The following is a 24,333-nucleotide window of genomic DNA, read 5'->3' on the forward strand; positions in this document are numbered from 1 at the left end:
TAAAATGAAAAACTGTACATTTTAAACTAAAACTGTGAAAATATGAAAAACTGTACAATACAGGATAAAAAAATAAACATGATTAAAATAGGCTTGCTTTTGGACACATAAAAAGGAAAAGACAAAAATGAAAATAATCTTCATGTTAGAATAGTTACGGATGAGTCCCCCAACTCGGTATATGTTTCCTTCATGTCTGGTTATATTCAATTTTCAATAAAATAAAACAACACAAGCCTAATGTAGATGCTGGTAGTACATAAATAACTGACTCATAAAAAATTTGAAATGAATACTTTTAAAGGTCTATTTCAAGAATCATCTTAAAAATCTATAATTTTGCTTAAAGAAGCTAATCACATAAAATGTTTCAAAGGAATATGATTTACATGAAAACTGAGTCAGGCACTTTAATACCAACTATACCAATATTGTTTATTGTAGAGCATACTATTTCCAAGTTTTAAAAAATGTAATTTTAAGATAGGGAAAAATTTATTTTGGCATACGATTTTAGAATGGAATTAAGAATAGTAATCTAAGAATGATGGGACGAGAAAACAGAGAAATAAAATGTGCTCCTAAAAAGACATGTATAAAAATCTGAATGTTGTAATCAAAAACACTACTTAAAATAACTAATAAAGCACTAGAGTAAATCCTTTAGCTATGCAAAGAATAACTTTTTATTTTATTTTTTAAAATATATTTTATTGATTTTTTACAGAGAGGAAGGGAGAGGGATAGAGAGTTAGAAACATCAATGAGATAGAAGCAATCGATCAGTGCCTCCTGCACACCCCCTACTGGGGATGTGCCTGCAACCAAGGTACATGCCCTTGACAGGAATCAAACCTGGGACTCTTCAGTCCCCAGGCCGATGCTCTATCCAGTGAGCCAAACCGGCCAGGGCAAGAATAACTTTTTAAAATTTATCTTTTTTATACACCTGTATTTTATGTTTGAAGCCAAAACAACTATATTTGAATAAAATTTATTCAAATCCTCAAGCAATTTAGAATTAGTTAATTACAATCAAGTTATTCTAGAGGTAAATTATTTATATCTACAAAACTGTCATATAAACAAATTAAACTGTATACACATTTCAAATGGAACAATAATTTAACTAGTGTAATCAATTCCTTCAACCATTTCATTCAGTAAACAAATGCTCTGATATAAAGTGAGAGGTGGCAACTCCATCAGCTGTTCTCTCAATCAGTCCCAGTTCCTGAGAGCTTCATAGTGAGATCATTTGAAGATGTCTGAGTTTGAGTCTAGAGATTAAACACACACATTTTTCATGTTCCATACAAGACAACTATTTCATGTGGTGCCCAACGGAAAAAACAGCAAATGAAAGTAGTGATACCACATATTATTTTCCTACAGTTGACCTTAAAAGAACCTAATTCCTGTGAGAAGATATAATTCCACTTATTTACTATAGCATATTATCTGACATCAATAGACAACACTTCTAACTGTATATATTTGATGCTTAATATTATATTAAAACTGTCTAAAATGCTTCATTAAGTCCTGCCAACTATACTGCCAGTCCAAACAGAAATCAATTACTGAGATCTTAATCATGTCACAAAAATTTTTATAAGCTTTCTGTATCCTAATTTTTAGTGAAGTTTTCATTTTATATAGGATAGACTGCCTAACCATCCTCTCTGAGGTAATAAGGTTACCTCTAGAGAAACTCTTCTTTAATGTGCTTCTTGGTGAATGATCCCTTTGAAGTATCTGATGAAAGCTATGGGACCTCATTCTTTTTTTTTTTTTTTTTAAATATATTTTATTGATTTTTTACAGAGAGGAAGGGAGAGGGATAGAGAGTCAGAAACATCGATGAGAGAGATACATCGATCAGCTGCCTCCTGCACATCCCCCAGTGGGGATGTGCCCGCAACCCAGGTACATGCCCTTGACCGGAATCGAACCTGGGACCTTTCAGTCCGCAGGCCGACGCTCTATCCACTGAGCCAAACCGGTTTCGGCGGGACCTCATTCTTGAAAAATGCACACACCTACTGTAGAGCACCATTTTTTTTCCAAACTGTGGGGCACTACCACTATTAGATTAATTCAAGGGAATAGAAAATATCAGTGTATCACACACAATAAAGGTAAATTAATTTCCTTTAAGAAAGATATTACACACATACTAAAAAAAAAAAAAAAGCCAAAACAAATACCAAATGCACAAACTATAATAGAATAAACAAATATTGAAAGGCAAATTATGTAAAACAGATTATTCCTACTGCGATCTCCACTAGCATTTGTGAGAATATTTACTCAACTCTAACTGCTACTACAACTTTAAAGACTGGAACATTAATTTGTAGTAGAAGGCCACTAGGAATTTCTGGAGTTTGTGTATATGAAGCCCTAGGTTTTTGTCCCATTGCTTGGTTTTTAAATCATGCACTTTAATTTATTTTTCATTTGAATTCACATTAAAATGGATGAAATTACTGATCAAAGGGGGAATTTAAAAAAATAGTTCAATGAAGATATTCACATACCACTCCCCTTTTCTGCCTCTTATCTCCAAAAGGGCACATATATAAATACTCTAGTGCTATTATTAGCTTTATGCAGTTTAGTATGTCAAACTAAATAAAAAGTAAAAATATATTTATAAGACCTCAGCAGTAGCTTTCTTCTGATTTACTAAAATAAACTGGTAAAAGTACCAAGAGTATACTCAGTATTCACAATTTTTGATAGGTTCTTTCTGAATTTACATACATTTTTCTATGCTTTATACTGACTGACCTTTATCCTCCAAAAAAATATATTAGGATCTATTCACAGTTTAGTAAGTTTACAAGGTATACACTATAGCACCGTATCGATTTAATGGAGTAGAATTTTTTACCTTGGGGATGGAGAGAAAATTATACAATCAACTTCACATGAAATTTAAGTATTTGAACAGAAACCTCAGATTTCCATAACAAGTGCTAGAAATATGGAACTGATTCAAGAATAAAAACCAAACCACAATTTATAAAAACTGAAGGGAAATAAAGACAGGCTGCACCAGTGCCCTTCTTCACACTGGAAAAATGAAGGAGAGTGAAGAATACGGAAATAACCTTTAATTTCAATGTCAACAACTATTTTGGAGGAAAACCTTTAATTTCTGCCTCTGTCCAGTTGATTTTCAATTTCCCATCTGTAAAGTGAGAAGACTGAACTAATTCACCTTACAGGTGTAAGACTGTATAACTACTGTTTATCCTGAATACAATAAATTTCCTTTAAAATGAAAATAAATCCAAGATCTTATGAATGGAAAATGTAGACCTTGTACTACAATTTTAAAACTGCACTCTTTGTAGAGGTGAGGGGAATAGACTGTACAAGGCAATTTTTTTTGGAGTGATGGAAAGGTTCTAAATCTCGACTGTTGTAGTGATTACGTGACTATAAACATTTATCAAAGCTCACTGAACTATACTAATAAAATGACGAATTGTTCCATTTAGGTAAATTATACTTCAATAAATCTGACTTTTAATAAAAAGTGTACCCTGAAATCTTAATCCTGATTATAAAAAATCCAATTTACTCTGAATTCCTTGATTCTTTCAAAACATTTAGAAACATACCTGTATGGTGCATAGAATTTAAATATTCATTCTGTAGGCCATTCTCACTTGTAGTCCTATCAACACTTTTCTGGCATGCAGATTCTCCTTGATTTGATTCTTCATTTTCACTTGCAGTATGATTGATTTTTTTCAGACTACATTTCGCACTGCATATGTTTCTCCGATAACGAGAGTCACTTTCTTCCTGTTCAGCACTTGAATCAATTACAGCCATGCAATGCTTTTTGTTTAGCATCTTCTTAATTATAGGCTTGGCAGAAGAGTTTTGTGAACAACTGTCCATTTCACTGGCTGAAGGAGAAGAAATACAACTGTCCTCTACAGTTGAACATTTTTGCATGGTTGTATTTTCATGGTAATGAGGATTAGGTTCATACTTCGGTTTTTCCAAACCAGGGAAACAAACAACAGCCAAAAACCAGTGTGCACTGTAAAAAAACAAATGAAACTACTGAATATATTATTAGAAAAGTTTATTATATTTGGCAATAAATATCAATTGAAATGCTTTTCTAAAGCTTTTCTGAAGGAATTTATTAAGAATGCCCAATTTTTTCAACCTAAGTTTTGTTAGAATTTTCTAGCCTGTATTCACTTTTGCAAACAATCCTTTAAACTTTTTCTTGCTTGTGGAATGAAAAATTTATTATTTTTTTCAGGTAATTTAACAAAATATAAATGATATCACTGCCAAGTCATCATTCCCATTCACCTTCCTTTTGCTTTATTTATGTCAAAGGACAGAAATCTATCTAGTCTTAAAATTAAAATGTCTTCAGAAGTTTAATCAGACTGTATAATTTTGAAGTTTTTAAATATTGTACATATATATAGCTTTTAAAAAACTTTAACCATGTCTGTGTGTCTCTTATTAATAAGGTAGGAATTGCTTAACATTGAAAGTATCAAATAATCCTTTGTCTCATGCTATATTGAAATGTAAATACACTAAAATGAAATAACATATCCAATGTAATGATTATAAAAGAACTGAAAATATTAGTAGAGTTCCAGCTATCAAGTGGATGCTTGTGATATAGCTGAATTCAGGTACCACAGCTCTCAACAGCAGGATATAAGCCATAAGTAAGAAGCTACACAGCTAACAATGGCTACTAGTGATTAATCTAATGAAGAATTTTATTAAGGGCTTACTATTTAATAGGTAGTATTACATGCTAAAATAAAAGGAACAGGCCATAGATGTTAGAGAACTTACTAGCCTGAGCACAATGTTTGTAATATAGTAGGATGTTCAACAGGTATTTTTTGAATGAAAAAAATAAATCTAGTGATGAGAATAAAAGTTATGCTACATTCTCATTTCTGCAAAATGTTAAATTACCCCAAGGCAATACTACAAACCAGCACTGTCTCTTCATTGGACAGCCTAAATAGGAAGATCAGAGGTTGGCTTCATCCTCAGTACTATAAAGGACAAGTGGAGGAATGCTTCTCTCCTTAATTACTAATCCTCAGTATCCTGTGGACTTAGGTCAGATTAGGGTGGTAGAAAGAGCAGCACACCAACTTTCTCACTTGAACTCTAAGACACAGCTAATTGTATGTCACATCTGAATTTCAGAAATGTTAAAATGTGAAAAAAATGTGTTTTAAAGCTGATTAAACAGTGACTCTCCACCTACAGCAATAACCTAAGTTTATCACTGTTTTTAACATTTCTCAGTTATGACAATGTAGATATAAGCTATAAATTTTTTAATGCCTCACTGAAAAAGTAGGAAAATTCTTTCTTCACCTAGCTGACAGAAGAAAGCTGGAAGAAACAGCTGAGATCACTTTCAACCTCTAAGAGCCATCATTTTGCTTTAATGATCCTTTTAATAGCAGCTACATTGAGCTTAAATCACCAGTGGGAGAAGAGGCTAAAACAGGTAATTCCACGTATCTGAAGATGGATTAGATCCAAATATCAAATTTCTGCCCCTTATTAATTACTGGGACAATTTTTAACAAATAGTTCTTAATTGGAAAATTGAAAATAAAACAAATGACAAATATATGGCAGTCTATGTAATACAATCAGTGTGTATAAATACTTGTGGCTTACCTCTTAAAAATAAAACAAAATGCACCCTCATGAATTAGGGCTATTCTTCCATGCACAAATGGCATAGTACTCTTGCAGAATCATTTTCTGGGTCCACATCTTTATTCATTCTCTACTTTTCACTACTAATCATAGTTTCTATCCACATCAGATAGAGTGACTAAGAAGGATGTGCCTCTGTTGCCAAATTGTGTGTATTTCAAAATTATATGTCTATTTAAAATTTTTATAATTCGTTTCTGACAAATGGCCATACACACACACACACACACACACACACGCACACACAAATACATACACACACTACTAGCCTGGTGCATGAAATTCGTGCACATTAAAAGGGAATTAATTGCCCTAAACGGTTTGGCTCAGTGGATAGAGCATCGGCCTGTGGACTCAAGGGTCCCAGGTTCAATTCCGGTCAAGGGCATGTACCTTGGTTGCGGGCACATCCCCAGTGGGGTGTATGCAGGAGGCAGTTGATCGATGTTTCTCTCTCATCGATGTTTCTCTCTATCCCTCTCCCTTCCTCTCTGTAAAAAATCAATGAAATATATATTTTTTAAAAAGGGAATTGATTAGCAGAGATATTTTAATATTGCTATTTGCCCTTTCTCTATAATAGAAGTGTGAGATGAAAGGAAATTAGTAAAATGTATATGAAGATAATATATAAATTTATTAATAAATAAACAGTAACAAAAGGATATAACAGAGGCATGATATGAAAACAACAAAAACATGATATGAAAACAACAGTGATGCAAACAATGACTGATAAAGTGATTAAACTTATTCTAATATCTCCCTGTACACCACATTAAGAGTGAAAACACTTTCAGAATGCTTGACTAATTTCCCTTGTGATGAAGTACTTAGAACTTTAACTGTAACATCACATGCTCTTCAAACTCGAAAGAAAGCAACATATAACTGACCATGTGCAAAAACAGGTTCAGGTAGGAATAGCTACTTTGTCTAGAGTTTGTCCTTGTGATTTATCAATAGTCATCACAAATCCTGGCATTGTGGGAAACCGTCGTCGAATCAATTTAAATGGGAGGCCAGTGTCAGATGGGGACAAATTAATTCTAGGAATCAGAACAGCCTCTCCCTCTGCAGATCCTGTTAATACTTCAGCCTCGATAATGTTAGGTTGTAATCTTTTGATAATAAATCTGGTACCATTACAAAGACCCCAGTTACTATTGAGATTTATCAATAGCATGATGATTGCACCCACTTTCAATTTTAATTTATGACAGGGCATTCCCAAAGGAGTAATACTATTAAGAAATTTGATGGGAAAATTTTCCTTTACAGCATCATCTGTGTAATCAATGGAATCATCACGCAAATATGTGTGAAAATCTCCATCGAGTATATCCAAATTTTCTTCCTTTAATTTTTGAACATGCTCATTTTTTGGACAAAGAATTGCACGTTTAGATATATTTTTAATATTATCTATAGCAGTGGTTCTCAACCTTGGCTGCACATTAGAATCACCTGGGAATCTTTTTAAAATCCTGATCCTGGGCCTCATCCTCCGGAAATTGTTTCTTTGTTATGGGGTGGGGCCACAACATTAGTAACAAAGAAACAGAATTAAAACTTTATTGTGGGGAGCCACTACAGTGTTTTGGACAGGTTCAAGCCTTGGACTGATGAGAGGGCACAGTCCTCTCATTGCCACGTGCAAGTCCCAGCTTGGAGGGCGGGGCCCTCCCAGCACAATTATAGCCAACAGCTGTAGTTGTAAGCTTGAACCTATGGTCCGAACACATGGCCACACATGCTTGAGTGATATAGGTTTGATAGAGTTCAGGTGCATGTAGCTGAGGAGGATTGAATCCTAGGAAAATGTTGTGAACATCTTTGTCATGCCCTTACTTTGCCTTGTAGCATCTGCTATAAAATACAGGAATGGCTGTGGGCGTGGTCACTCTCAGAGAAGCAGCGTCCCACCAAGACCCAGCTTTCATTCTCCTGTCTGTCTTTTCTAAGCCTTTCAGCTGCCCCAACTCAGGTTCACCCCTGGCTGTGCTGGCTCGGCACACTTTAGAAAGATATGCCTCCACGCTCCCAGGGCAGGTACCTGCCTCAAACCCTGCCCTTACAGGAAACAGCTCAGGGGAGGGCACAGCCATTGACAAGACAACCCCTGAGGGACTGACTTCCTTCTGCTTGGTTGCTGCGGTTCAGGTCGTGATGAACACCACCCATCATTTTTATGTAAGTAGATATTCTCCATTTCACCTATTAGGCAGCTTACAAATTACTTTATATAACAAATATATGACAATAAACCTTATTTTGAGAAGAATGAAGAAAGTGAAGATTAAGGGTAAACCAAGATGGCGGCATAGGTGAATACCGGAGTTTGCTGCCTCGAACAACCACTTCAAAAATACAACTAAAAGATGGAACGGACATCATCCAGAAAAACAGGAAGGCTGGCTGAGTGGAAATTCTACAACTAGAAGGAAAGAGAAAAGCATACCGAGACTTAAAGGAGGTGCAGTGCGGAAGTAAAATACTAAGGTACAGAGGAGCATGTGGAGGATGCTGGAGGCTGAGAGCACGATTGTCGTTTTCAATCGGGAGGGATTCTCAGGCTCAGAGCTCCAGTTCCGGGCGAGTCTCTGGGGACCCAGACGCATACGGGAGAAGCGGAACTGTCTGGCATCGGTCAGAACTCGAGGGCAACTTTCTCTCAGAGGGGCTTGCAGTGGTTGCTGAGACACTGAGAAGTGGAGCCTCTGAGACCAGCCATAACTGCTAGCCCCGCCCTGTTGATCCCGTGGGACCCGCCCCGCCCAAGCCCTGCAGGGAGGCTTTTGCTGGATAGCCTAAGGCAGAGGCTAGATTAGCACCTCCCTAGTGATCCAGGAGCCAGTGTACCCAGAGGTCAAAGTGGGACCATCCAGTTTGCAGCTCCGTGGAACCATAAAGGACACACTCAGGGGGCAGACTCTGCAAGCACCAAAGCCCCATTGAAGCAAGTCTTGCCCCGGAGGGATGTCTCCAGCACAGAAGTTCTTCCACTGCAGACACATCTGATTCTCACAGCCAACTGGCCGGGAGGTCAATTCCTCCGAGTGTTACCTACAACAATCAAGGCTTAACTACAACAAGACTGTGCACAAAGACCACAAGGGGGTGCATCAAGAGTGTCCTACTCAGGTAATTGGGGAGGCTGAACCAATGGGCTCTAGAAGACACTTAGCACAGAAAACCACTTTATCAACACAGGGAAGCATAAAAAATGCAGAGACAGAGAAAAAGGACACAAATGACAGAAATGGAGGAAAGCAAACTACTGGATATAGAGTTCAAATCCACACTTTTAAGGTTTTTGAAGAATTTTCTAGAAACTGCAGATAAACTTAATGAGGCCTACAAGAAATCTAATGAGACCCTCGAGGTTGTGATAAAGGACCAACTAGAAATAAAGCATACACTGACTGAAATAAAGAATATTATACAGAATCCTAACAGCAGACTAGAGGATCGCAAGAATCAAGTCAACGATTTGAAATATGAAGAAGCAAAAAACACCCAGCCAGAAAAGCAAAATGAAAAAAGAATCCAAAAATATGAAGATAGTGTAAGGAGCCTCTGGGACAACTTCAAGCGTACCAACATCCGAATTATAGGGGTGCCAGAAGATGAGAGAGACCAAGATATTGAAAACCTATCTGAAGAAATAATGACAGAAAACTTCCCCTACCTGGTGAAAGAAATAGACTTACAAGTCCAGGAAGCGCAGAAAACCCCAAACAAAATGAATCCAAAGAGGACCACACCAAGACACATCATAATTAAAATGCCAAGATCAAAAGACAAAGAGAGGATCTTAAAAGCAGCAAGACAAAGAAAGTCAGTTACCTACAAGGGAGTACCCATACAACTGTCAGCTGACTTCTCAACAGAAACTTTGCAGGCCAAAAGGGAGTGGCAAGAAATATTCAAAGTGATGAATGCCAAGAACCTACAACCAAGATTACTTTATCCAGCAAAGCTATCATTCAGAACGGAGGGTCAGATAAAGAGCTTCACAGATAAGGAAAAGCTAAAGGAGTTCATCACCACCAAACCAGTATTATATGAAATGCTGAAAGGTATCCTGTAAGAAGAGGAAGAGGAAGAAAAAGGTAAAGATACAAATTATGAACAACAAATACACACCTATCAACAAGTGAGTCTGAAAATCAAGTGAATAATCTGATGAACAGAATGAACTGGTGATTATAATAGAATCAGGGGTATAGAAAGGGAGTGGACTGACTATTCTTGGGGGGAAAGGGGTGAGGGGGATGCGGGAAGACACTGGACTAAAATCATGCACCTATGGATGAGGACAGTGGGTGTGGAGTGAGGGAGGAGGGTGAGGTGGGAACTGGGTGGAGGGGAGTTATGGGGGTAAAAAGAGGAACAACTGTAATAATCTGAACAATAAAGATTTAATTAATAAAAAAGAAAGTGAAGATTAATTTTAAAGTGTTTGACTTTATATATGTATATATATATTAAAGTTGGGCTTTATCGCCATAACCAATATTTTGACCTAGCCTACCTATCTTTGGCTGAGCTAATTAAAGAGCACAAATGTTATAATTAAAGCAGGGTTTTAAATAAATATAGCTTGATTATACTGTACAGTGAATTTGTTTTTCAAAGTGAGAAAAAAAATATTCAGAAGCTAGCCTGGCACAGCTAAGCTTATTAGACATAAATAATCTCACAGAACATCAAACTCAGACAAGGCTACTCTACAACCATAATAAAATGAGGCAAAGCAAGGCCATTTCATAATCTGTCTAAGCAGAGACAAACAAGGTCACAAAAACCAACCCCCCAAATATCAAAATTCCCTTTTTTGCTCAATGAGTGAATGCTACTTCTTTACCCAAGCAAACCACTGCTTTCTTAGATCTTTCCCCAAGTCACCAAACTAAAGCCCAAATTTTGTTATAGGCTTTTTAAAACACACTTGCACTGAGAGGCTCCATGGTTGTCTATGGTATGTGTTCTCCTTTGATACAAGTAATAAGCCCAAAATTATCCAACTACAAGTGTATTCCCGGGGATGTTTGATTGGAGAGCATAGGAAAACAACAATAACAAAAGAAATACAAACAAATTTAAGTCTAATAATACTATCCTATAAATCAATGCCTCTTTTGGGGGAAAATAACACAAAATGTTTAAGTACCCCCTTTTACTCAGAAAATAACTGCGTAGTCAGCATGGTTTTCAACTTGAGAAAATGACAAAAATCTAGCTAGCTACCTTTTCTTCTTTTTCTTGGTTAAGAGCCTAAATGTGTTTTAAACTAAGAATTCAAATTCTTCTATGGGACCTAATCATCTTTCTGTATAAAGTAGCCTTTTCTTTTTCTTTAAACATATTTTTATTGATTTCAGAGAGAAGGAGATAGAAATATTAATGATGAGAAATAATGATTGATTAGCTGCCTTCTGCACGGCCCCCACTGAGGATAGAGCCCGCAGCCCGGACATGTGCCTTTGACCAGAATTGAACCCGGGATCCTTCAGTCTGTAGGCCAACGCTCTATCCACTGAGCCAAACCGGCTAAAGCAGTGGTCGGCAAACTGCGGTTCGCGAACCACATGCGCTCTTTGGCTCCTTGAGTGTGGCTCTTCCACAAAATATTGACTTCTGCACATGGGCCACGAAGTTTCAATTGCACTGTACATGTGTGTCCGCACTGGCTAGGGCAAAGTAGCTTTTTCCATATGATGTTTGCTAGACCACAAGCAGCACCATTTTAAAAATTAACATTATTCTACATTGACCACTAAGACAAAATTAGAAATATCTCATCTAGTTTTTGTAAAATTCAGTATCTTACATGATTTACTGGAAAACTGCATCTATTATCATTAAAAAGACAGTATAAGTATAGACATACAGAACAAATTTCAAGAACTTTAAAATGGATGAAATCTTCACATGCTAAACATATTTTCTAAAAATTGTCACTTTTACAGAAAGGGAATTCTTACTCACGCTTCATTAAGGGGTACAAAAATAAAATCCTTTTCAAAAATATCTACATGCCGGGTCCATGTTTTTACTCTCCCATGCCGCTTTTGCTGTATTCTGTAAGACAAGACATAGACTATCAAGTTTCTGAAATGTTCCTAGTGCTTCAACTTATATGCAACAATTTATAAATTACGAATATGAAGCTGTTAACAGAATAGTTGTAAAAGATGATTTAACAAGCTGGAGAAAGAAAACAAAATATCTGAGATAGAGCTAGAAACTGCCCATCACTGAATCTGGAAGAAAGAGATATTTAATTCCTGCTACTATATACTAGAGTAAATCAGTGTTATTATTGTTTATTACTGCAGAAATGGCACAAGCAATCAGATTGAGAAGCAAATCAGACCATGACCAATGAGAACAGCAAAAGAAAGAGCAAAAAAAAGTGGACATCATCTTACAGTAGATGAAGAAGAATACACTATGACCACTGGTCAAAATCAATCACTATCATCAACTCTAAGATGAAAATTAGGAATCACTGAACTAGTGGATACTATTTGTGTTATCCACATCAGCCTTCAATTTAAGCATTTAACAGCAACTTATGATAAAAAAAAATACCAACTCTTTATGTGTATATTTTGATCAATTACTAAGTAAGTATTAGAGCTGGATGCAATCATTAAAGGAGAATTATAAACAAAAGTACACAGGCCTATCAAGCCTAATATGTAGAATAGTATTTCCTTAACTTATCTGAGAAGAAACATCCAAAGAACTTACTAAAAGTACAAACTTGCCTTAGCCAGTTTTGCACAATGGATAGAGCACCGGCCTGTGGATCGAAGGGTACTGGGTTGGATTCCAATCACGGGCACGTACCTAGGTTGCAGACTCATTCCTGGCCAGGGCCCTGGTTAGGGCGAGTGTAGGAGGCAACCAATTGATGTGTTTCTCTCACATCAATATTTCTCTCTGTCTTTCCCTCTCTCTCCCACTTTCTTTAAAATAAATGGAAAAAATATACTCAGGTGAGGATAAAAAAAAAAGCACAAATTCACAGGTTTCATAGATAGTATGGAACATCTAGGGTAAAATAAAGCAATCTATATTTGATAAGTATCCAAGTAATTTTTTTTAAATCATCAGGCATATTGGGAAAATACTGATTTAAATATTACACTTAAAACCTTTATGAATTCTACATATTCTTAAGGTTTTAGAATATTGTGGATATTGATCCACATTTTATATTGGATACAATCCAATATTATGATTTTGTTAGTAACAGATTATGTTGCCTCAATACAAATAAGTGATTTTCTAAAAAATGTGTTTTCATTGATGTTGGAGAGGGGAAAAGAGAGAGAGAGAGAAATATTTATCAGCTGCCTCCTACAGAGGATTGAGCCAGCAACCCAGGCATGTGCCCTGACTGGGAATCAAACTGGTGACTTTTTGGTTCATGGGACCCTTTTGGTGCATGGGAGAACTCTCAACCAGCTCCGCCACACTGACCAGAGCACAAATAAGTGATTTTTTTACTGAGTTAAATTTCAGTAACTTATTACATCTGTTCAACATTTTCAAAGAGCTTGACTTACGATAGATTAGGTGTTTCATGGAGATTTCTCCTTTCTCTCTGATTAAGGCGTTTGTAGAAAAAAGAACTGAATATATGAATTCGGTCAGCATCTTCTTTCTTCAGTTTTTCAAGCACCAAATATCTATTTTATAAAAAATAATTCCAATATAGTGAATATAGCAGTTTACCTCACACTAACAGGCAGGCAGTAATCAATTTAGCCACCATCAATTTCTATTCCTTACAACTGAAAGAAGCAGAGTTGACTTCATATTCTAGATAATAACTACCAGATAATTCTCAAGTAATGAAAAGTATATTTGAGAGTAAAACTGTGATTTGAAAGATCTAATATTTTAAAACAAGGGCACATTCATATCATTATTTATAATGGCCACAAAGTGGAAATGTCAGAAACGCTCATCAACTAATGATGGAAAAATAAAATGTGATATATATCCATACAATGAAATATACTGAACAAAAAAGCACCGATACCTGCTGTAAAATAGAAGAACCTTGAAAACACCGTACTAAGTGAAAGGAGCTAGTCATAAAGGAGCACATGTTGTATAACTCCATGTATATGTTATGTTCAGAATATGCAAATCCACATAGATAGGGAAGAGCTAGTGGTTGCTTAATGCTGGAACTGGAGCTGGAGGAAAATGAGGAATCACTGCTAATGGTTATTGGGGCTCTTGGGGGAATGAAAATATTATAATACTGACAGTGATGATGATTGCACAAATGTTTGAATATACTAAAACCACTGAATTGTACACCTTAAATGAGTGAATTGTATATTATGTCCATTATCCTATCTAATAAAGTGGGAATATGCTAATTGACTGCCACGGCCTCAAAGATGACAGCACCCATAGCCACAAGATGGAGGCGCCCAGTCCCCTCAGCCTCACCGAGGCGGCAGGCATGCAGCAAGGCTGGGCACACCCCCAGGCAGGCCCGGCCGCTCAGTGTACCTGCCTCCGGAGTCCTCTAGTCCCCTCAGTCCCCCAGCCGCCAAAGGCCAGCCTGAGGCGCAGGCAAGCTTTGGATGGCGGCTGCCTAGCCGCCGAAGGCTCAGGTAACCAGGGCCGGCTAAGGTTTGCACTGCCGGCAGTGGCAGCAGCAGAGGTATGATGAGGTGTTGCCTTCTCCTGATTGCCGGGTTGCCTCCCACCCCTGAGGGCTCCTGGACTTGTGAGAGGGGGAAGGCCGAGCTGAGGGACCCCCCGCCCTCCAGTGCATGAATTTTCATGCACCGGACCCCTAGTATCTTAATATACCTATTGTTTTTATGTGCTGTTTATCCTATATAATAAAGAGGTAATATGCAAATTGACCATCACACCTTTGCACAAGATGGCCACACCCATGTGGCCACAAGATGGCCGGCAAGGAAGGGCAGTTGGGGGCTATTGGGCTGGGAGGGGAGCAATTAGGCATCAATCAGGCTGTCAAGGAAGTGGTTAGGGGGTGATCAGGCTGGCAGGAAGAAGTGGTTAGAGGCAATCAGGCAGGTGAATGGTTAGGAGGCAGCAGTCCCTGGTTATGAGAAGGATGTCCGACTGCTGGTTTAGGGATCCCACAGGGATTGGGCCTAAACCGGCAGTCGGACATCCCCCAAGGGGTCCCAGATTGGAGAGTGCAGGCTGGGCTGCGGGACACCCCTAAGTGCCCAAATTTCGTGCACTGGGCCTCTAGTTTTAAATAATTCAGTTAATAAACCAAAAAGACCTAGCCATATATTACTTAAAAAATAAACAAACAAACACGAAAAGAAATAGAAAAACCTATTCAGTGTTAAGATTGCAACAATGCAACTTAAAAGGGATCTTATATTGGTTATAATTTTTCCTTGCCTTAGTTGTTTTTTCTTTAGGTCTACCTCAAAACAAATAGCAATGGTTCCTTGATATCACAAAGGAAAATTATGAAATATTAAATTTGTTTGTTACAAATCCTCAAAGGAACTATTCAAAATCAAGCTAATGACCATATGCATTTTATTAAAACTAGGGGCCCGGTGCACGAAATTCGTGCACTGTGTGTGTGTGTGTGTGTGTGGGGGGGGGGGGAGTGTCCCTCAGCCCAGCCTGCCCCCTCTCACATACTGGGAGCCCTCAGGCATTGACCCCATCACCCTCCAATCGCAGGATCGGCCCCTTGCCCAGGCCTGACGCCTCTGACAGAGGCGTCAGGCCTGGGCAGGGGACCCTCATTTCCCCCCAACACTGGTTCTGCCCCCAGCCCAGGCCTGATGCCTCTGGCCCAGGCATCAGGCCTGGGCAGGGGACCCCCAGACCCCTCCAATTGCTGGCTCTGCCCCTTGCCCAGGCCTGATGCCTCAGCCAGAGGCGTAGACCCCCATCACCCTCCGATCGCCTGATCGGCCCCTTGCCCAGGTCTGACGCCACCGCCAGAGGTGTCAGGCTTGGACAGGGGACCCCCATCTCCCCCCGATCACTGGCTCTGGTCCCGGCCCAGGCCTGAGGCCTCTGGCCCAGGAATCATGCCTGGGCAGGGGACCCCCATCTCCCTCTGATTGCTTGCTCCAACCCCACCCAAGCCTGACACCTCTGACCCAGGCTTCAGGCCTGGGCAAGGGAACCATCATATCCCCCCAATCCCCGGCTCCGCCCCCCGCCCAGGCCTGATGCCTCGGCCAGAGGAGTTGACCCTCATCACCCTCCGATCACCAATCACCAGATCGGCCCCTTGACCAGGCCTGAGGCCTTCGGCAGAGGTGTCAGGCCTGGGCATGAGACCCCCAGCTCCCCGCAGTTGCAGGCTCCGCCCCTGCCCAGGCCTAATGCCTCTGGCTGAGGCGTCCGGCCCGTCAGCGGGGACCCGCAGCTGCAGTGGCCCCGCGATCGTGGGCTCCACTTTAGGCCCAGGCAAGGGACCCCTAGCTCCTGGGACTGCCAGCTTCGACCGTGTCCAGCTCCCATCGCTGGCTCCACCCCTACTTCCTGCTATCACTGGCCAGGGCGGCAAAGGCGCCTGATTCTCTGATCATGGCTGGGGGGCAGGGCAAAGGCGGCCCCAGGGCCACCTTTGCCCTGCCCCCCAGCTCTTAGCTCCCCCCTGGGTTTCCGATCACTGTCAGTGGCAGGGGGCTTCTTCCTGCTTTCCCTTTCGCCTCCCTGCATTGTGCCTACATATGCAAATTAACTGCTATCTTGTTGGCAGTTAACTGCCAATCTTAGTTGGCAGTTAACTGCCAATCATAGTTGGCAGTTAATTTGCATATAGCCCTGATTAGCCAATGAAAAGGGTATCGTCGTACGCCAATTACCATTTTTCTCTTTTATTAGTGTAGATGAGGATAATCTGAAAGCCTTATGAAATCTTACATAGAAACAGCAAATGTCCCTGAGGGCACACCTAGAGACATGTCCCTTAGCATAATATTATCATTCTGAAGCTCAAGTTCTGATGAAAAGGACCCAATTACAAAATTTCTTGCTTTAGAGCAAGTCAGTGTGCCCCCACAAAAGAAATTATAATACAGTGAATCATCTCATGACAGTTTAAATCAATCACTGAATTTTACAGTAATATATTCAAAACAGAGCATGCAGTGAACTAGATTTGAGTTTAGGGGCTATATCATAATTGGTGAACCATGCAGCTTTCACCAGCCCAAACTTCAGTGGCTGCTCTGTAAAAGTGAGTCAAATAAACAGAGGGATAATTCAACTTAAAAAAGAAAAGTTATTTGTGATTTAAGAAAACTGACTCTAACTTCATACGTAAACAAATCCATGCCTTGTAAAGTGTTTTGTCTTTCTGATCTGGCATACATCCACTGGTATTTCTGTGGCTATATATAGTTTTTTTAATGTACAATGTACATATGTCAGAACTATCAACTTTAATTAGAAAAGCCATGTCTCTTATCGAATTGAAGGGAAATTTTAAGTTCATTACAAAAATCTCGTGGAAATTTCATCCATTTGGGTGCACTTTTTTTTCTTTCTGTATAAATCATTTAAATATTGAATGTCATGGTAAAGCTGTCCACTTGGTATTTCATAAAGTGAACATTCTAACAATCAAATCATGACTTAACTATAGGATGAAGTAAAAAGATTATTTTAAGGTTACTCTGCTAGTCTAGTAATATGTGAGTTTGAAAGTAATTTTTATTAAAGTAATTCTTTTCTTCTCTGCATTTTATTAATATTCTTTAGATGCAATGACTTTTTAAATCTTTTAATACTGACAAACCTTAAAAGTTTGTTTCTAACTTGTAGAGTTAGAAAATAATGAGCAAGCTTTGGTAACAGCCGAATAACTGATTTTAACAGTGAAGTTTTAAAAAAGTTTTCCTTTTAAAATTCCCTTCTAAGTATGTCACAAGTGTGGTTCAGTGGTTGAGCATCGACCTATGAACCAGGAGGTCATGGTCTGATTCTGATTGTACATGCCAGGGTTGTGGGTTCAATCCCCAGTGGGAGGCGTGAACGAGGCAGTTGATCAATGACTCTCTCTTATCATTTATGTTTCTATCTCCCTCTCCTTCCCTCTATGAAATCAATAAAATATATATATAAAAGAATGTTACAAGTATAGGGTGTCCCCCCAAAATGTATACATACACTTTGAATAATTATAAAGGCCAGTGTTTATTAAAATACATTTCATTTTCAAAATTGAGCTATTAGCTGTTAAAGTGTATATACATTTTTTTTGGACACCCTATATACAAATTTTAAAGTCATGGATTTTGTTAGAATCTTATTTGGAATACTGATCTACATTAGAAAAGATAGAACTTGTAGATAATCAAGTTTACTGTAAAAATTTTGTTTTAAAGTATAAGTATAAAATGTCAAGGAGTCTCCTGAAAATATAAAGAATTTCAACAGTATAAACAAATGATTATAAAATGTCTACTGTAATGTAAATTATATATTATTTATGTATGAAATAAACTAAAATATAAATAAAATATTAGGAGTTCAACTTAGTTTTTAGATCCACCAATATGCTTCCAAAAACGGAAACATTTTAAATAAAAAGACTTAAGAAGGTTAAAAGTAAAGTGGTAAAGAAATACATTAGAATGTAAACAGAACCATGTACACATAATCTGAAAGAAAGCTGGATTCATTTTGAACAAAGTGGACTTAAGAACAAGAAAGATTATCAAGGATAAAGAGAGACACTACATAATAAAGGGATCAATCTCTGAGAAGGCATAGACATGTATGTGCCTAACAACAGAGCTTCAAAATACATAAGGCAAAAACCGATAGATCTAAAAGGAGAAACTAACAAATTCATAATTAAAACTGGAAATCAACAACCTTCTCAATAATTGATAGAATAGGTATGTAGAAAATCAGTTAAGGACAAAGATAAGTCCAATATCAAACAACTTGACCTAAATGACATTCACAGAACACTTCATCCAACAACAGCAGTGTTGTTCTATATATTCACTTAAGACTTTTCAATAGTTTGGTTTGTTAAGTATATAGTAGGATTAAGAGGTAAGCAAAATAGTCCAGCAGTCAGAGAAAGATAAATATTACATGATCTCACTCATTTATGGAACATAATGAACATCATAAACTGATGAACAAAAACAGATCCAGAGACAGAGAAGCATCGATCTGACTGCCAAACCTCAGGGGAAGGTAGGGGAGGGAGGGGGTAAGGGAGAGAGATCAACCAAAGGACTTGTATGCATGCATTTAAGCCTAACCAATGGACACAGACAACAGGGCGGTGAGGGCATGAATGGGCGGTTGGGGCAATGGAAGGATAAGGACACATATGTAATACCTTAATCAATAAAGAAAAAAGAAAATAAAAAAAGAGATAACTTTTTTTTAATTATGGAAAAATACGTAAAATTTGCAATCTTAACCATTTAAGTGTACAGTTCAGTGGTGTTATGTATATTCCCATTGTTGTGAAACAGATCTTTTTAAACTTGCAAACTGAAACTCTATATCTAAAAAATGACAATTCCTTGCTCCAGGTAACCACCATTTTTCCTTTCATTTTCTATGAATTTGACTACAAATTATCTACGTGGAACTATATAGTACTTGTCTTTTTGTAGCTGGCTTATTTCACTTTCCATATCTTCCAGATTCACACAGGTTGTAGCATGTGACAGGTTTCCTCCATCTGTTTTTTTTTTAACCTTCACCTGAGGATATGCATTATTTGTTACTGTGTGTGTGTGTGTGTGTGTGTGTGTGAGAGAGAGAGAGAGAGAGAGAGAGAGAGAGAGAGAGAGAGAGAGAGATCGATGTGAGGAACATTGATTGGCTGCCTCCTGTACACACCTGATCAGATATCTAACCCACAACCCAGGTATGTGCCGAGTAGGAATCAAACCCACAACCATATGGGACAATGCTCCAATCCAACTGAGCCACCTTTTGTTTATCACCCATCCATCAATGAACAGTTTGGGTTGTTTCCACCTCTTGACTATTATGAATAGTGCTATGGGTGTGCAAAAATCTCTTTGAAACATTACTCTCAGTTCTTTTGGATAAATACACGGAAATAGGATTGTTAGATCACATGGTAGTTCTTTTTTAATTTTTTGAGGAACCACCATACTATTTTCTATATTGGCTGTAACATTTTACACTTGTACTAGCAGTACACAGGGTGCCATTTGTCCACATTATTTTAGTTTGTTTTTTGTTTCTTTTGTTTTTTTAATATAGTTGCCATCCTAATGGGTGTAGGGCGACATCTCTTTTTGGTTTTGAATTTTCTTTGATGACTAATAATGTCAAGGATCTTTTCATATGCTTATTGGATATTTGTATGAGATAACATCTTTTGATTTTGCTTAAGAGCTTTGTCTGAACTTGTCATTGAATGACTGTTTGATCTCAAAGGGATCTACATCTGCAAAATTAGGCATCTAAAATCTAGGGCAGTTTCTCTTGTCAGCAAATCTGTAACACACTTATAATTTACTGAAACATATTCCATTACCATTAACTCTTCAAAAGGAAAAACAGTATCTTTGATAACGGGGGGTATAGTTAACATAAATAAGAGTATAATATTACCCCCTAATGTTAAGTAAAGCCTACGGGTTGATTGTGTTGTTGCATTCTTCTGTATCCTTGTTGATTTTGTTTAGTTGTTCTATCAAATTGTTGAGAGAGGGGAATTAAATTCTCCAGTTATATTTTTGGGTTTTTCACTTTCTCCTTTTAGATCAGGGATGAGGAAAGTCCAGCGTATAGGCTGTGTAAGGCCAGTGAAATCATTTGGTCTGGCCCTGCCAAGTCATTAGGGATAAGTTAATTAAATGTTTGACCAAATATAGGAGGTTAATTTTAACTTGGTAATTTTGTATGGCCCTTGAATAATGTTATAAATATCTAAATGGCCATTGGCAGAAAAAAGTTCCTCACCAGTTTTAGATCTATCAGTTTTGGCTTCACATATTTTGTAGCTCTGTTTTATGGCACATCCCCAATAAGTACAGCTAGGTCTTCTTGATGGATTCACTCATTTATCACTATATAATGCCCTGCTCTATCCCTGGTAAGTAATTGTCTTTGCTCGGAAGTTTACTTTATCTGATATTAACAGAGTAACTCCTGCTCTCTATTAATATTTGCATGCTCTATCTTCTTCCATCCGTTTCATATATATATGTAATTATCTTTGAAGTGAGTTTTTTTTGTAGATAAGACACACTTGGCTTGTGCTGTTTATTCCACCCACAAAGTTTCACGTGTTCATAATTGTTCATTAAAAATTATATGATAGGTACTTTAAAATATTTGTCCAATAATTCTAATATCTGTGTAATCTTGGTGTTGACTATCTATTGGCTATTCTTTCTCATTCAGTTTGAAATCTTTCTGGTTCTGGGTGAGACAAGTAATTTTATCTGGACATTGGAAAGCATTGTGAGACTCTGGATTTCATTTAATTCTTGTGTTTTAGCAGGCTTTCCCTGGCACCACACTTGGTTTGAAATGGGCACCAACTCATGACTCCCAGGTGGGGTGGAGGTTTAGGTTCTCCACTAGGCACCATTAACGTGGAGGGGCTCCATGTTACTGTTGGATGGGGATGGAAGGCTTCCCCCACTAGGCTTCCACTGGTACTACCTCCAGTGGATGGGGATGAGTACCTCATTATCCCCCATGGACTAGGGTGAAGTCCGGATGTATACTGGACCCTAATTAGCTTAAGGTAACTGTGACCTCAAAGTTATTCTTAGCCTTTATCTGCCTTGACTTCTGTTGATACCACTAAATGTGTCCAGCTTTAAAGCATTTACCTCCCTTTAATTTTATGACTCTCTCTGGATTTTTCTTCTTAAACTCTCAAATATCTTCAGAATTTATTCATGGGAGCCTCTGTCTTCCCTGTCTATCTAACTCTACTATCCAGATTCTGTCCTTATAGCCTTTTCTCATTTTTTTTTATCCCTACCTAAACAGTTTGATCAATTTTCTTTTCTATTTATTTATTTAAAATATACTTTTATTGATTTTAGAAAGGAAGGGAGAGGGAGAGATAGAAACATCAATTATGAGAGAATCATTGATCGGCTGCCTCCTGCATGCCCCCTATTGGGGAATGAGCCCTCAACCCAGGCAAGTGTCCTTGACCGGAATCAAAACTGGACCCTTCAGTTCACATGCCAACGCTCTATCCACTGAGCAAAACCAGCTAGGGCTTGATCAATTTTCATAATTAAACTACTACTTGTAAAGTAAAGTCTCCTAACCATATGTCCAGCCAGAACTCAAATGACATCCAGAACCATATATTCAACTGTTTATTGGCACTCTCCCTTTTGCTGTATCAGACATCTAAAAGGGCTATTTCCCCCCTCCCCTACCCAAACCTATTCTGCTTCTGCATTCACTGCTTCAATTAATGGAAAAATCATTTAGCAGGTCTCTGTAGTAGAAAACTAGGAGTTATTTGGCACCCATTTTTATCCTTCTTAATACCCATTCAATCAGGCTTGGAGTCCTGCTAAACAACTCTACCTCTTAAAAACATTTTATTATTTCCTTTTCCCTCAAACAAAAATGACCTAATTAGGCTTCTTAGATCACTTTAATTAAATTTCTTTAAATCATTTCTCATCTAGAATTCCATAATAAAAATGCTTATCAAAATGATATTAAGGAAATACACTTATGAAATGACTTCTCTCATCAATACTTATCATTCATTATAACAATGTTTTCTTTCCCCAAACAGTGGACTGCAACTATTAGTAGGCTATAAAATCATTCAGCAGCTTTTAATAATTAGATTTCTGAAAATTCTTTTATGAGATACATTTGAATAAACTAGGAAGTATTGTAAAGCTCTAAGCACACTGATATTTAAGTTGTTTTGTTTCATATACACACCATTTTATATCACAAACCAGTAAACACATACAAATTTACACATGTATAAACACACTGCACATACATGTATATGCATGTGTATACTGGGTCATGATGTAAGCTCTTCCAGGGAAGCTCCTTGGTCCCTCATATTTCCCAATCTCTAAAGAGAACGAAACATTCTTTTTTCTACTTTGTCTTCTATTATTGCTTCAATCTCATATTTGTGTTCCCTACAAGAATAAACTTCTAACACAAGTTCTGGGTATATAAGCTGGCACTTGAACATTTACTGAAGGAAATGAGCGAGATCATACGTTTGTGCTTGCTCAAAAAATTAATACCTACCCTAGGGTAGTAACAATTTTTAAAGGCTTAAAACACTGAAAAAATAACAACATAATAAGCTGTCATTTAAAAACACTTTGCATGTGCCAGGGACTTTTCCTAGTGCTTAACATGTATTATCTTATTTAATCCTTATAGCCTTTTTAGATATAATTTTTAAAATGAGGAACAGGTAGAGACATTAAATAACTTCCCATACTAAATGGCAATGATGGCATTCAAAACCCAAATAGTTTGACTCCGAAAACAAAGATACACATTATAGAATGCTAAAAAGTTGCTAAAAGGTTAGCAGAAAGTTAACTTACTTCAAATAAAAGTCTATAATAACATCATTTAAAAATTCTCCTTCACTTAGACAGTGCAGGTCCTCATTAGTAACAGAGATGCCTCCCTTAGCTGGAGGTGGTGGATATACTATCAACCTGTAACAAAAATTTTTAAAAAAGCAGATTATCAAATATTTGTGTGTGTGTATATATATAAAAGAAAAGCAATAAAACAGAGAAGAAATTTAAGGGTGTTGCAAATTTGAAGGAATTCTCTCACTTTTCTACAGGACCCATAAAGATGGTGTGACCCTCTCCAGTTTCTTCGTCATCATCAAAAAACTGAAATTGTTTGCTTCTAAGTTGTATTCTAGATTCCAGGGGCACCTGGTAAAGGAAATTAAATAATCAATTCAAAGTCAACTGGGAAATTTTTCAATAAAAAGAGCAAGCACAAGGCAAGAATGTTTTTTAATTAAAAAGGGTTAAAAATATGAATCTAAAAAGTATGCATGATTTTTTAAAAACAGGAAAAAACAAGGGTCCACTTATTTATTTATTTATAATTTCTGGTACACTGATACTCTTGAATTTTTGAAAAAATGCTCTCTGGTATCTTGTCTGAAATCTCTATATCCATATTAAATTAGGTTATGTTAGTAAAATCCAAAGAACAGATATAGTATTTTTTTCTTCTAGCAGGGAAGACAAGGCAATCCATAGGATATGTAGCAGAGGCTGAGGGAGCTTCAGTTCTCCAGAGTCAAGGAGTTAAAGGAAGAGTCTTCCACTGAAATTTGAGCCCATCCCAGCTACCTAATGGCTCTATCAGGCGTGGGCAAACTAAGGCCTGTGGGCCCGTTTGAAATGAATAAAACTAAAAAAAAAAAAAAAAAAAAAAGACCGTATCTTTTATGTAATGGTGTTTACTTTGAATTTATATTAGTTCACACAAACACTCCATCCATGCTTTTGTTCCGGCCTCCGGTCCAGTTTAAGAACCCATTGTGGCCCTCGAGTCAAAAAGTTTGCCCACCCC

General features: G+C 37.7%; 1 protein-coding gene across 12 annotated transcripts in view; it reads right to left on the reverse strand.

The window, feature by feature from the left end:
- Nucleotides 1-24,333, reverse strand: part of SENP6 (SUMO specific peptidase 6) — a 122,313-nt gene that overhangs the window by 11,607 nt on the left and 86,373 nt on the right. For 11 of the 12 annotated variants that reach the window (XM_059701153.1, XM_059701151.1, XM_059701158.1 and 8 more), the window contains 5 exons: nucleotides 23,575-23,681; nucleotides 23,334-23,450; nucleotides 13,335-13,457; nucleotides 11,746-11,838; nucleotides 3,636-4,066 (listed from right to left, as the gene is read on the reverse strand). In XM_059701153.1, the coding sequence (XP_059557136.1) occupies nucleotides 3,636-4,066; nucleotides 11,746-11,838; nucleotides 13,335-13,457; nucleotides 23,334-23,450; nucleotides 23,575-23,681 (871 nt within the window). Of the gene's footprint in view, nucleotides 1-3,635; nucleotides 4,067-11,745; nucleotides 11,839-13,334; nucleotides 13,458-23,329; nucleotides 23,451-23,574; nucleotides 23,682-24,333 lie in introns of those variants that run through there. The other variant, XM_059701162.1, reaches the window with a different exon arrangement.

Source organism: Myotis daubentonii, chromosome 6 (assembly GCF_963259705.1).
Source record: "Myotis daubentonii chromosome 6, mMyoDau2.1, whole genome shotgun sequence".
Lineage (NCBI taxonomy): Eukaryota > Metazoa > Chordata > Mammalia > Chiroptera > Vespertilionidae > Myotis > Myotis daubentonii.